Below are 15,364 nucleotides of genomic sequence, written 5' to 3' on the forward strand. Positions count from 1 at the left end.
GGATCAAGATAGATCCTACTTTTCTGGAAAACTAACAATGAAAAAAATTGTTTGATAGTGAGGAGCTCAAAACATTAAATATGGTTGAAATGAAGATACCTGCACATAACTTATTATTTATAACTATTCATTATAAGCATTTTTCATACACACTAGCAACACAGGATAAGTCTGCAGCTGCTTAAAGTTTAGAACACACAAGCATTGATAGTAATAATGATAAAAATATGCGTTAGCCAGTTCCAACTCCGTGAAGTTACAAAACCAAGTATAAAAGTTGCATACATTAGGACACTCTAGAGAAACAGCTCTATAAAGCATGTCTTCATGCTGACCCAGAAAGGACACCATTTAAAAAATGTATTTAACCTTTTCCAGAACTACACTCAAGCTTTAGTACCATCTCAGAACTATTTTTTCCATCTCTTCTGTAAGGACAGAATGCCCATTCTAGACTAGATCCCTAACTGAACTCTGCTATTGTGAGGTGATACATCCCAAAGGCCAATTCGGGGTGCATAATAGTAAATATATAAAATAATAAATATATAAAATAATAAAAAAAGCCCAATAAAGGGGAAATGAGTGTTGATCATGAAATTGAGGCATTTCCAATAACAGTGTTTTATAGACATCTTTATGATATTTAGTGGTCACCTTGCTCTATTCATGTATTGTCTTATTTTGCATAAAAAGAAACAATCTAATTAAAAGATATCATGCATATTAAGGAACTTAAAATACGGTAAGCTCATGTTAAAAGCTTTCCAATTAAAACAAACAAACAAAAAACATCTTAGAGTTACACCAGACTATGCTTAACAGGCTTTACTATTATGATTTGAGATTGAATTCTCCATTTTCCCAAGGGATAAAGTTCCATTCTGTATCCTACAGATACAGGCCTGTGGAAATTAAGGTGTTAAGTACATTGAGGAAAGTAACTTTTTTTTTCAGAAAAAAAAAAAAAACTGTCAGCCATGTTTTTCTTTGAACCTGGGGGATGACAGAACATTGCTCTGACAAAGACTTCTTTCCTGTCTGTCTTTAGCTTCCCTGAAACAGACAGGCAAAAGTCAATTTCATGTAAGAGGCAGAGAAGTCTGTTTTATAAGCATTTTTTCCACTAAGAATTGATTTATGAAATTTCAAAAAAAGGGCACAAAGTACTGGAAAGAAGTACAACTGTATAGCTAGGAACACGTCAGCTGGCACGGACCTGAGAAACAAAGATGTGGACACCTTCCTGGCCTCATCAGCGATGCTTATAAAGCGCCAGCTTGGTCATCATCATCCCCTATGCTCCTCCAACAAGAAACAACAGTTGCAATTGTATATGTAGTAGAGTAACTATCTAATGTGTAGCTTTTACTTGCCTCAAGATATTCTTCCTAGTTTATTTCCACTGGGCTACAGTATCTTTTTATTTTTCTCCCCCTCTCTTTTTGCTCCAGAGGAGCAAAGTCATTTCTTCGGCGTTAGTGCCAGTCTCACCGAACACGCTTAGCCTTCTTTCAACTGAGGTTCATCCAAACCTCCTTGCTGTCATTCCAAGCTCCTCTTATTTACATAATAAATAACGTGTGCCTCCAATGCAGACATACTAAAAATGAAGACTGGTTTTCAAAAGAGAGGACTGATGAAAATGGTAACAATGGAACATACGAGATTCTAAAATATGCCACGTGGATCAAGAAATACGGACTGGAAGCAAGGAAGAAACCGTTCAGCAGCAGCGACGAGCTCCTTGGAAATCTTTTTGAGAAGCTGTACTGGGCCCTTGCTATGATTTTAGTGCTTGGCTCCATCGAAGCAGGTTGCTCTTTGGCTGGCACTGTCCTTCACAACAGAAGGACGTGATGTTTATCCCAATTTGTCCCACACTTCGTTGCTACTTAGAATGCAAAAAACTTGATGTTTTCTTAGTTTTATCTCAAACAAGCATCTAACATGTCACAGCCATCTTCCAGGCAATGGAAGAGATAAGTAAACTCTCCACGAAACCATTACCATATCAGAAGCAATGCACTCAAAAGGTGCATAGAAAGGAAGTTTTCCTCAGGCAAAGATGATAATCCTCAAAGTTAAGTTGCTCCATCTCACAAAAGTCAAAGAGAACAAAGCTATTCTCTGCTTCTATTTTTATCCCAATGTTGATCAAAAGCCACACCTGTGTGTGGTTTATTGAAAAAATAAATATGTATCCAAAACCACACAACCATCCCAACTGTGGGGTAAGCAGCCACTACTGATCAAGTTTTCACAACTTCTGGGCTTTGTATCCTTCCATTACAGTACAAGTTGAACGGACGTTGGAAAATTGGAGGTAAATAACTTTTCTGCCCTTCTCTCTCTAATGTTCCTTTGCCAGAGCATGACATTTCAGCAGTAAATAAATAATATCAAGTAATAATTCAGCACTCCAAGCTACATCCATTATAAAAAAGAATTTCCTGAACATTTTCACTTCATGATAGATTAGATATATACCTTTACTGTATATCTACGTGGACAAAGTGGTATTGGAAAGGTTCTGCTGTTAACTAAATTACTCCAAGGTTTTACTACGGTAGGCAACAGCCAGGCTTCAAATTAGCAAGTTTTACAGGTTAAATGGAAACTATTTAGTCTTAACGTAGTTACTGTGACAGACATACTGTAGTTCTTGAAGGGGATGTTAACCCAGTTATTTGAGGCCTTAAAACATTTAAAGGTACTAGCAATAGACATGTGAGTTGACACAACCGGAGTCATGTTCACATTATTTCTTTTCAAATGTTCAACAGGTTTAAAAATTACTAAGGCTTCAGTCCCTTGTTGAATTATGTATCCTCTGTACAATGAAGGCAGACTGCTCAAAAGCCTATTGCATGTCCTGATCCATCTCATAACAAGTGTTTCTGCAAGCGGTACCCAACAATTTTATGTAGGATCAGCACAAGAATGATGTGACACACAACACCTCCCTTTTCTGGGGAATGCAGCCACGGATTGGGAGTCCAGAGGGTGACTCTCTCCTATGTTACACACATTGCAGAAGTTTTCCATCCCTCGGCTGTCAGTGCTGAATCTCTTGTATGAGTTCTTAATATTGATGACAACTTGTTAAATAACCTGTCTGCCCTGATCTCTTCTTACAGAGAGAGATCCTTGTCCTAAGCAAACCCACCACTTTCAGCCAGCTCCCATAGTTCATTACTTTGTATCCAAGACTTCCTTCTCCTTACTGGTGTTATACTTCCACCTTGTGGCCAACTTATCCCAGCAGGTGGCAAATTTGGGCACAACCATCAGGAAGTGCAAAAATAAGTAAATATATCAGTGTTCATTCTAACAAGGAGTCTATTATCAACATGAACAAAGCACATCTTTCTTTTCCTCCATAAACATACCACCTGTCCCATTAATATTTTGGGGACGCACAATTAAGACTGTAAGAACTGTCTGAAAGTGAAAACCAAGACTACAAGAGGGGAAACAAAGAGCTTACCTAAAAACTGATCTTCCACTTCACAATCACCAGTTTTGTTTACAAACACTAACACATCAGGTCCCACCTTGTGCTAGGACTTGCACCTGTAAATCCCCAAAAAAGACCGTTTCTGCCCTTCAGAGCCTACAGTCTAAATATACGATAAAAGACAACATCTGGAAATACCGAAGTGCGGCAAACTCAACATGCCAGTCAGTTTATTAAAATAAATCTAGTAATTCAGGCACATCTCTACAAGAAAGTTTACACTGGTTTAAATAACTTGATTTCGGTAGGTTTGTAAGAAAATCTGTAAAGTTTACCTCTGTCTAAGGACCATCTTGCCAGCTACTGACAACTCATTTGTATGGATCAGCCAGGTGAGTTTTTAGTACAGACTGCAAGGGGGTAAATAATCAGCTAGAATATTATAGAAGCTTTTAGGTCCTCAGCACAGAGCTCACCTGGAACACTGGGGAAAGCATAGAACAGGCAAAAATTGGAACTGCTGTGAGAAAGGCTGTAGCATCATCTGCTAAATAGCATAACTTGGCACAAGGTGGTGGATGAAGAGCAAAGGTCTGTGGCAAAGGTCTTGGAGTTCAAGGAAAAGCAGTGCAACATGTTAAGAAGAAAATAAAACCAGAGAAGTCAAATAGATAAAATTGGGGGGGGGTTGTTCTGTGTACAACAAAAAATATTTTTATAATCTCTTCATTTAGTCCTTCATTATGTGTGTCCACTTTTGAGAGTTTCTTATATCACTGAGATAGACTTGCTACAGCAAAAGGTGTTAAACATTTTCCTCTCACACTGACTGTATTAGAGGAGTGGGATAAGAGATCACTTACCTGGGAGAGGTAGCTGAACTAATACACCACTAACTGATGGATCCTTGTTGAGTTTTAATGTCATATCTAACAGTTCTTCTTGAGAAATGTCTTCAGGCCTTAGTATGATCTCACTAGAAATGCCTGATAAAAAACAGAAAAACATATTAGCAATCAGGAAATTTATCTACACAGAGCTTACTCATTTTGTCTATCAACTTGCCTAATTCTTGACAAACGTCTTCAATAACCATAAAGTACTTCCAAAAAAAAAATCTCACTTGAATTCTCTGGGCTTTAATGCTGTATTTCTAGGTATCAAGTGCAATCTCTCAATGAACCATGCAAAAAAAAAAAAAAAAACAGTAGTTTGACATAGTAGCTTCAAAAGTATATAAAAAAAGTTTTAATACTGGCAATATGATGACTTTTCTGCTACTATGAGACAAAATTCAGATTTTTCAAGTTACTTTACACGATTGCAGCTCCACGGTGAGCAATGAAGTTGAAGTTTTCTGTTTAAGCTACTTCCATTTGGAAGTGAGATGCTGTACTGACTGGTCGTTATTCCAGGCCATCAGTTACTGTGCTTCACACTATTTGATTTCTACCTGACAGTTTGCCCTTCATATATAGGGCTTTGAAATACGGGTTTTGGATTGGCTTGCCTGAATTTACAGCAGACCTAAAGCTTCCAACAGCCCAGAAATTTCAGGACATACAGCAGACACACATGAAGATGCCTATTGTTAATGACTTCAGGAAGGAAATTGCTTTTTTTTTTTTCTTTGACTTAGTAACTGTTTACATTAACTGCAGGTTAGTAGAGTTCACTACTGAAGTTGGAGACAGTCCAAACAATCCACACATAAAAGGAGGACTATAACTGGTACTGACAAGGTAAGCTCTTAAGTAAATATCCTTTATTTGAAAGTAATCAGTGTCTTGCAGAAAGAATTTATACCTAAAAACTGAAAGAACTCCCCTTAGATTTGCTTTATTCACCCAGCCTTTCAAAAACAGTTAGACATTTAACTGTCAAAAAACTCCCCCAATGTCCACCCACCTTTAGTTTGCAGTTTCTTAAAGTAATGGCCCTAACTGTTTCCCAATAACAATTTAAGGTACTGCATTAAATTTATCCCTACTGTTCACATTATGTAAAAACTACTTTTTTCATATATCAGTACAACTTTTCCATGTTAGCTTGATCAGAGAAATTGAGGAAAAAAGTGTAAAATCAAGTAAAGATACAAAGGAGATCATTCTCCCACTTCTAGATATATATATATATATATATATATATATATATATATATATTTAAAGCACAGTATCTTGTGCTTACCAAAATAAGCATTTATATTGTATAGTACATACCTACAGCTGCAGCTGCTTTTACCTTGTTTCTGACATATATGTGACTAGCTGGATTGTCTCCTACTAATACAACAGTGAGATGAGGCCTCTTGTTTCCAAAGGATATCCATGATTCCACATCCCTTTGAACTTCCTTCAAGACTTCTTTAGCAAGCTTTGTCCCTGAGATAACAGTTGCTTCATCGCTATAAAGACAAAAAGACACAAAACATTTACATCTAAAAATTGCATGAACAAGACACTTTTAAGTTTGTGATCTACTGTGTTAAAATACTTGCAAGTCCTTGGACTAGTGAATTCAGTAGCATTCCAAATATTATTTGAAAAAATACTAATGCAGTACAAATCCACCTGTGGAAAAAACGATCTCTTATTTAAGGGGAATTTTTATGTCTTCAGATGATCTTATTTGAAAAGCATTTAAGTGCCACCAGTGCATACAAAAGAGAAGCTTCACCTGCCTTCTGCCTCACACCCCACCTTCCCAGCACACAGAGCCAATCTGGTTTAGTAACTATCAATTCCTGTGTTTGGGAACAGAACACAAGAACAGTCGTACACCATCAAGTTGTTTCTGTCTTAAAGAATTTTTCTACTCACTCCCCAAACTTACTTCAAAAAATGAGTGACATGGGATTTTGTCCAAATCTTGATTATAATGTTTCTCAGATTTCTTAAAATTAGCTTAGATACATCTATGCTGATGAAGTCAAGGGCTGCTCTTACACCCTCTGTTTTCATGTCCCCATCCTTCCCGAAATCTCGCTCTTCACCTCAACCAGCACTATGGTAGACAAACATTCTCCTCCTGGGAAGTGCCCACCACCATTGCCCTGCCTGTGTAACAAAGGCAGAGGAAAACTCAAGAGTCTCGTGCTTCCAACTGGCTCCAGCCCCCCTCAGCAACATTCCCTCCATCACTGCAGTGATCATGACCCCAACCAAGGATGTGGAACCCCCCAAATGCACCCCTCCAACCTGCAAGAAATAAACTTTCAGTATGCATCACTTTCAGGTACTATGATACTAACTTTTTAATGAAAGAAGCCAACCTTTATAAATTAACTTTACTGCTTGGCAGGGGAAGGAAAGAAGAAGCAGGAACAGAGAGAAAGCCAGAGGGCAAGAAATTGTGGTGTTGCTGACTCAGTTTGAAACAGGGTATTCTATACAATTCAACATCATAATTTTAAGCAGCCAAGAAGATGAAGTTCCATTTCACTTCTTCCAGAGATTTGTGCAACTTCTGCCATTCTTGGTAAATCTTAATAACCCAAGAAGCTAAAAGCAGAAGGGTGTGAAGTTAAGTAAGATGGGGCAGGAAGAAATCCCCTAAAACACCAGGCTAAGGCTTTATATAAAAGAAGTCATCTAAACTTCACTTCTCTATCTGACTAACAGATGAGGAAATCCAGTCTATGTTTCAGATCACTGAACAACGGTGCTATGAGGACTCTGCTACAAAGAACAAAATATCTGAACACACATTTTTCTGGATCAGAAATAATAGTAGCCAACTCTATTTTCTCCTACAACTCATTCCCTTCAAATAACATGAGAATTTTTGAGCAATAAGATGACAAATGTCAAAACGTATTTTAAAATAACATTTATTTCAAGTGGAACACAAGGTAGATCATAACAGTGCTGCAAACAGCAGCACTGCTGAGCAGAGGTTGACATTAACTAAGAAATTCGACTGACAAGCCCAACCCTCGCCCTTGCACGGTACTGGTGACAACAAAATTCAAACTTAGCCTTTCAGAGCTTTACCAATTTCTTTCATTAACTTCCTATGCTCTCCTCAGTGGCTAGCTGCTCAAAGATCAAGTGCATCTCTACCAAAACTGCTCTTAAGGCCTGTTTTATTGGGATCCCCCAAATGCCAGCTTGATCTTACCTTGCTTGTTCTCCTGCTCTCTCAGGTCTTCTCCATGTTCACGCCTGTGTGCTTACTGTCAGCAGAGGTGCTGCTCACCTTGCACACTGTGCATGACGTATTTCTGCACTGCTGAAGCTTTTATCTACACTGTTTGAGCCTCTTGTTTCCTCACAGAAACTCAAAAACTCCTAACACAATATATACCTACAGTTAAGCTTCCTTGGCACAACTATCAGATATTATAACAGTAACAACTTTTCTGACTGTGGAAATACAGCGAGGTAGCACCAAGTCCCTGGAAGCAGAACTACAGATGTGGAGTTACCAGGGAGAAGCTCTTCCCTCTCCTGACAAGGACAACATGCTCCTGGCTCATCAGCTCATAACAGAGACTTGATCTTACTGAGCTGAAAATAAGTTCGAGCTTCCTCCTTGGAAATGAAAGGCTTTACAGGTACACACACACAGAACATAAACCCTGCTTGGAAACGAATAAATAAATTCAACATGACTACTGTTTGACATATTATAAATGTCCGCAATAGAATTATGGCACCAACATGGAAGAGACTTAAAAATAATAACAAATAATTAAATCTCAGTGCCTAGTATTTAAGGGAAAAAAACAACAACAAACAAAACCACCCTGCTGAAACCAAACTATCCAACCATTTGGCCCATTAAGCAAACCAACTTAGGGCACAATACATTAACATTGCGTTTCCTTCAATTTTACTCCAGCTTTAGCTACTTCTCAATATAACCTTCAGCACTGTTTAACTTGCATTTATTTTTAAATTAAAAAAAAAATCAACATGTGGTTTTATTTTTTTTTTTTCCTGTACGGCCTCCTCTTTATGTTCTCATTTCCATACTTCTCTCATCTGCATGATTTATGCTTTGGCTATACATGCCTTTGGCATGAGACACTTGATTCCATGTACTCATTATGCCAAATAAATAATTAACGCTCAACTATGTAGCAATGGCACATACATTTAATGATACAAAAATTTAACAAATACATATTTAATGATACAAATGTATATTTAATGATACAAAAACTTAACAAATTTTAATGCCAACAGATACGACGGCCACATCATATTTTATTTTTACTCTAAATGCATTGCCAAAGTATTAGTTTTCCTAATCCTTAAGCAGCCAATTTTAAGTGCATGCCTCTTTCTCAAAAGACTAACCACATACTCATTAAGTTTTGAGGATCTCATGTAAATCTGACCATACTCACCCCACTGCATTCAAACTTCTCAGTCATCCAAGGACCAAAAAATCAAAAGCAAATGAACTGAACCACAGTGCTAAAAAAAACCCAAACACATCACCATACATACACACACAAGAAAACAATTATCCCCCCCCTCATACACACACTGTAAGCTAGGACAAAACGTACATAATATATCGTAGACAGGAGGTGCATTGATTACACTCCACGATGCTTGCATCTTTCTCAATACAGCATAAAGCAAATTTTACAAGCCTAAGTGAAAGTCAATTATAAAAGATAAAAACTTGACTGAACAAATAGCTTCAAGTTAAAACTACTCTAAAAAAACGGATACTCTGGGGCACCCCAGATTATAGGATATCAAAATGATCCCACGTTAGTTCACACACGCAGAAGAAAAAAAAGCAAAATCAGAACGTGACATGAAGGTGTGGGAATGGCCCTACTTCCAATGAGCTATCCTTTTTTTGACATTCCCATAACTATGTGGATACTTTCAAGACGTAAAAAAACTTATCACTTGACAGTGTAGCTCTATTTGCCATATCCATAACTTAAAGGTGCTGGGCAGTGAGATGCTACTGAGTACGTATGCATTTATGCTGTTATGGAAGTGACTCCAGGTCTCAAGGAGAATCTCACTGAAAATTACGTAGAGAAAAATACTCAGCTAAAACCGTGAGCCTTTGCTTTGGAGGCTGACTGTGAACCACGCAGCAATTGAAATCACCAAATAACTTGTGAAAGGTCAGTATCTTACAGAATTACAGATAAATAGCCTGCAAAGTTTCAGATGCACCGTTCTCTCCTCAAAAAAAAAAAAAAAAAAGGAAGCAAAGGAAAACATTAGCTTTTTTTTTTTTGTGCTGATCTCTCTAAATCTTATTATTTGTAGCAGGCTGGAAAGCTTCCCCCCACCACCATCCACTCATGGCTGGTGATCACAACCATGGCTCTACCACGCACGATTTACTAATCTCAGTACAATGTCATCAGCACAATCCTTTTTTTGAACAAAGCAAAGCACAGTAGCTTGATAATGGTTCAGAAACCCAGCATCCCTGTTGCCACAAAAACCAAGCTATTAAAAGCTTTCCACATGCCCACCAGATTCCACCAAAAACAGAGTCACTGGAACCAACCTGTAAATATTGCTACTGCAACAACCATCACTTGGGTTGAAATGTTCACCATCTTATAAAAGTTCCCTTGCAGAGGTTGTCTAGTCGATTTGAAAGCCTATGTCACCATCACATACAGCAAACATAACCCTTGAAGACCATCTTACTGTCTAAGCAAGAAGTAGAAGCTCTGCCCTATCTCAGCCAGCACCTAAATTGTAGATTTTACAAATCTAAATACAAATGAAACAAGTGTAAAATAACCATTACATTACTTAGAATATAAAGATTGTATACTTCCTTCCCACAGTTAGGTATGGCACAATCAGCAGGTATTGAATTGTGTTACCATTCTGCAAGTCTACTTGATTAAATGCAATTAAAAAATCCCAGTACTTGGTGTTCACACTTAACCATACATATTTCAGTTATACAAACCAAAATCTCAATACTTAAATAGCTAGTTCAAATGAAGGTCATCTAGAGAGGTCCTAAAATGAATTACTTCAGTACTTATATTATCTCAACTGATCATCTTGCAGAAAGCCAGTATATTGCTCTTCTTATCAAAGATTTTAATAAATTCCCAGAATAAATTATTTATTTTTACACCTTGTGCTCAGTTGAACTTCAACTTCTGTTACTTGAACTTAGCTTGACATATCAAATAAGAGAAGTACCTATGACAGCATTTACTTCTATTTTCTACAGGGACAGCAGTATTTACTACTTTCCTTCATTATCATTAATTTCTGGTGGGTCCAGAATTTCATTTAGAATTCTGTACAAATTCAGGATATTGTGGAAACACACATTATCTGTTGTCTAATAGAAGTGTGGTTTAAATTAAATAAAAACCTTTTTGAAAAAAAGTAGAGAGACCTGGTATAAAAAGAAAAAATTGATTAGCTATTAAAAGAATAAAAGGTTGACATCTCCAGCAGTAATCACTTCCCTGGCCTGAGAACTCTAAACATCCAAAACAAAGACATTTGAACCTTCTCTGCAAATACGCATGCTTGATACTAACATGCATTTGTACACACAGGCAGTTAGCACTGGTGGTGTTTAACATATGCTGAGTTAGTTTGCCAAGATTAATGCATTTCATGCTAACTTGCAAAAGCAAATAAAGCCTTCTGTTTTAGATAAAAGTCAGAATGACTTTCAACTGCTACAAATCTGATCAGGTTTTTGCATTACTCCTTTCTGTACTATATCCCGGGAGGAAAACAAGGCTGCACCTAGAATAACACTCAGTGGAATAAAAAAAAACACAAAGAAATGATCTAAAAAATGGTCTTGCATTGTCTCAACCATAAGAAGCCACACGACTAGACTAAAATAACTTGCAATTAATACTTGGTTATACTACTGAGATGTATATTTGTCTATTAGCATAGCCAAACAAGGAAAATATTTGGGGACAACTTAACATATGGGCCAAATAAAGCCAACAAACACCAGATTTATTGAGGGACTCGTGTCTAAACCTTGTAAATACATTGGTGTTACAACATTAAGGATTTTAAAGTATTACCCTAACGACATATGGAAAAAATACAGTGGTGAATTCTGAAAAAAAAATCTTTCCTCTGCTAGTCTTAAAGATTGGGAGAAAAACAGATTAAAACGAAAACACTGCACCTATTTCCACATTAATAAGACAGTATATACAACTGCTCAAGGGAAAATGCTCACGGCTGTCAAATAGAAAAACAGCAAATACTGTAACATAGAATCATAGAATATCCGAGTTGGAAGGGACCCATAAGGATCATCAAGTCCAACTCCTGGCACCGCACAGGTCTGCCCAAAAGTTTAGACCATGTGACTAAGTGCACAGTCCAATCTCTTCTTAAATTCAGACAGGCTTGGTGCAGTGACTACTTCCCTGGGGAGCCTGTTCCAGTGTGCGACCACCCTCTCGGTGAAGAGCCTCTTCCTGATGTCCAGCCCAAACTTCCCCTGCCTCAGCTTCACACTGTTCCCACGGGTCCTGTCACTGGTGATAACGGAGAATAGGTCATCTGCCTCTCCACTCCCCCTCGCGAGGAAGTTGTAGACCGCGATGAGGTCCCCCCTCAGCCTCCTCTTTTCCAGGCTGAACAGGCCCAGTGACCTCAGCCGCTCCTCATGTGTCTTACCCTCTAGGCCCTTCACCATCTTCATCGCCCTCCTCTGGACACTCTCCAACAGTTTCACATCCTTTTTGTACTGTGGTGCCCAAAACTGCACACAGTACTCGAGGTGAGGCCGCACCAGCGCGGAGTAGAGCGGGACAATCACTTCCCTCGACCAACTAGCAATGCCATGCTCGATGCACCCCAGGATATGGTTGGCCCTCCTGGCTGCCAGGGCACACTGCTGGCTCATATTCAACTTGCTGTCAACCACAACCCCCAGATCCCTCTCTGCAGGGCTGCTCGACAGCGTCTCATCGCCCAGTCTGTACGTATAGCCAGGGTCGCCCCGTCCCAGGTGCAGGACCCAGCACTTGCTTTTGTTAAACTTCATGTGGTTGGTGATCGCCCAGCTCTCCAATCTGTCCAAATCCCTCTGCAAGGCCTCTCCACCCTCATCCGAGTCCACAACTCCTCCAAGTTTAGTGTCGTCAGCAGATTTGCTCAGAATACCTTCTAGTCCTACATCCAAATCATTTATAAAAACATTGAAGAGGACTGGCCCTAAAACATGTTCAACATAGCAGATTGAGAACCTAGGTTAACTGCTTTGATGGAAATATTACTTGAAAATCACACCAAGAAAGGCATCAGGTATACAGAAAGGTTATACACTGCAGCAAATTAGCCAAAGCACTCAAAACAACTGAATTATTGTTTTAAATATATCCACATGAAAAACTTGACAGGGTGGGATGTCAGTGAGCAAGTACGCCTGTGCTCCCTGCCCCACTATCATCCCACCTGCTCGTGGATGCTCTTACTCTGAAGCTTGTGTGAAGTTACAATTCAGGTACTGAATCTTTCTTGTGACTTGCAAAATGTTACACCAAGATGCCAGCTGCTCTTTTAGATCCACATACACACCACAAGTCCAAAATCATATGAGGCTTCACAACAGAATCTTCTCAACTGTATACATACACCGTATTTCCCAATGAAAACCTCAGTAAAAGCATTATCATAGGAGCATCTACTTTTACCTGAAATTGAAAAAACAGTTACTGCCAGCAAAGAACAGAAGTGGGCATACATTGTTCCAGAAACACAGACATTTGTGCAGAAAAACAGCAGAATCACATGCACCAACAAAACATACATAATGCCTAGAAGGTGAAGACACTTAATGCGGTTGTCACAGTATTGCTTACCAAGCTTTTCATATTTGAAAACAGAGGCTACAAAGCTTTCAGCAAACACTGCAGTGCTATGTGAGATACACAGACACCACTTTTTTTTTCCCCCATTTTTTTTTCTTCATACTCATCCAGAAGAGAGCAGCACCATGGCACCACACTGCCTGTCCTTCTGAGGGCAGAGATGCAAAAAGATGGACCCCCACCACCACACGTCCCTTCAGAGAGAAATCCTCCAGCATCCATTAAAATATGGTTATACAACCTGACAGACACCAAAAAATTAGTACACGGTAATTCTGCGTAAAACGAGACACAACTGGAGGTCCCAGGAACAAAATAATCCTGAAAAGCCCTACTTCTGCCAGCAGGGGGAAGGAAGACCGAGCTGTAAGGGCTCTCGCACCCAGGTCACCGCCTGGACCCCCCGGGGAGCAGCCGGCCGCCGCCCCGCGTTTTGGGGGGGGGCCATTTTGTGTCGCCGCCCCGCGTTTTGGGGGGGGCCATTTTGTGTAACCCCCACCCCGCGGCGGGGGCGTGGAAGGCGAAGACGCGCCGTACCTGGCGGCGCTGCGGGGGGAGCCGCTGGCGCTGCGGAGCGCCGGGCAGGACAGGGCTCGCCATCTCCTCAGGGGAGCCAAGCACGGGCGCAGCGAGACGGAGGAGGAGAAGGTGGCGGCCGCCATTTCTCTCCCGCCGACCACGAAGCGCAGCCGCAGCCTGGCGGCGAAGGGAGGAGCACGGGGCAAGTAGCGGGGCCGGGGGCGGGCTCGGAGGAGGAGCCGATGGCTCTGACTGGGGCAGCGAGGCTGAGGGGAGAGGCGAGGCGGCAGCCCGGGAAAATTAAAAAACGGAGAGGTTGAGCCTCTGGTGAAGATGCCACCTTGCTGGGCTGAGGGGTTTGAGGTGGAAAACTCAAGAGAAGGTGCGAAGGGCGGGCGACGCCTCTGGGTTTTGCCCTCCTTGGATCCTGTGAGCTGCTGTTCCCGCCAAAAAGTGGCGTGGCAAGCCCGGCCGCGAGTCGGAGCTGCTCAAGCAAACACAGGATCGCAGAAATGTTTAGCGTGGAAAAAACCCTTAAGGTCATCGAGGCCAACCATCCACCTAACATTGCCAAGTCCACCACTAAAGCATAGAATCATAGAACCATGTCCCTAAGCACCACATCCACACGTTCCTTGAGTACCTCTGGGGATGGCGATGCCACCACTTCCCTGGGCTGCCCTTTCCAAGGCCCAGTCAGCCTATCTGTGAAGAAATTCTTCCTAATATCCAATCTAAACCTCCACTGGCACAATTTGAGGCTGCATTCTTGCATGCTATCACTTGTCACCTGAGAAAAGAGGCTGACACCAACCTCACTATAGCCTCACTTCAGGCAGTTGCAGTATGATGCCCCGCATAATTCTCAGGTATGTCCTCTTGTTTTCCCAGTGGAAGTCACATGGACTTCCTTGCGATTCATATATTAGTGCCTTCTGTCATATTTTATTGCAGATTTTTCACTACATCCAGAAGAGAAGAAGAAAACTAAACAAGATCTGAAATAGCGTACACAAAGCATGCCAAATTAGTAACAGCAATCTTACCTGCAATACGGAGCCTACCTGAGAGTTGGCAAATTCCTTTATGAAACTGGGGAACGCTTTGCAAATGATACAACAGATTACTATAGCAGTTTCTGCTATAGCACTGGCAAATTTTTTGATCACTTAGGTGTTCACGTAAGGGCCATGGCTTAGGTGCTTACACAGAAGATGTATGTACTGTTTTTTAATGAGGTATCATCCTAGAATGTTGTTCTCTTCCAGCCTTCTGTATATTATTTAGATCTTCCCCTTTAGCTTGCCATCTCTTATTTTATATACAGTAGTAACACCATCTAGCATGTATGTACTACATTAATTGTAAAGGTTTCTTGAAAAGCACACTTATCTGAGATTCATTGACACAGTTATAAACACTGTCCCTTATTTCCATGATTATTTTTTGTCACTACCCTGTTTGGAGAGAACTTAACATGTGAGGATATAAGAATTCTCATGAAAATTTATGGTCCTAAACAGATACCAAATCTTTAAGACATAATTAGATTAGATTCTAAAGCAAAA

At 40.1% G+C, this 15,364-nt stretch overlaps 1 protein-coding gene across 6 annotated transcripts in view; it reads right to left on the bottom strand.

Moving 5' to 3' along the window:
• The window catches only part of LOC121070220 (probable bifunctional methylenetetrahydrofolate dehydrogenase/cyclohydrolase 2), a 48,284-nt gene extending 34,279 nt beyond the window's left edge, over window positions 1-14,005 (bottom strand). For 2 of the 6 annotated variants that reach the window (XM_040557039.1, XM_040557045.1), the window contains exons 1-3: window positions 13,815-14,002; window positions 5,680-5,864; window positions 4,324-4,446 (exon numbers count right to left, since the gene is read on the bottom strand). In XM_040557039.1, the coding sequence (XP_040412973.1) occupies window positions 4,324-4,446; window positions 5,680-5,864; window positions 13,815-13,939 (433 nt within the window). In that variant the 5' untranslated portion in view covers window positions 13,940-14,002. Of the gene's footprint in view, window positions 1-4,323; window positions 4,447-5,679; window positions 5,865-13,814 lie in introns of all 6 variants that reach the window. The other 4 variants (XM_040557042.1, XM_040557043.1, XM_040557041.1 and 1 more) reach the window with 3 other exon arrangements.
• Window positions 14,006-15,364: the final 1,359 nt, after the last annotated feature.

Source organism: Cygnus olor, chromosome 4, assembly GCF_009769625.2.
Source record: "Cygnus olor isolate bCygOlo1 chromosome 4, bCygOlo1.pri.v2, whole genome shotgun sequence".
NCBI lineage: Eukaryota > Metazoa > Chordata > Aves > Anseriformes > Anatidae > Cygnus > Cygnus olor.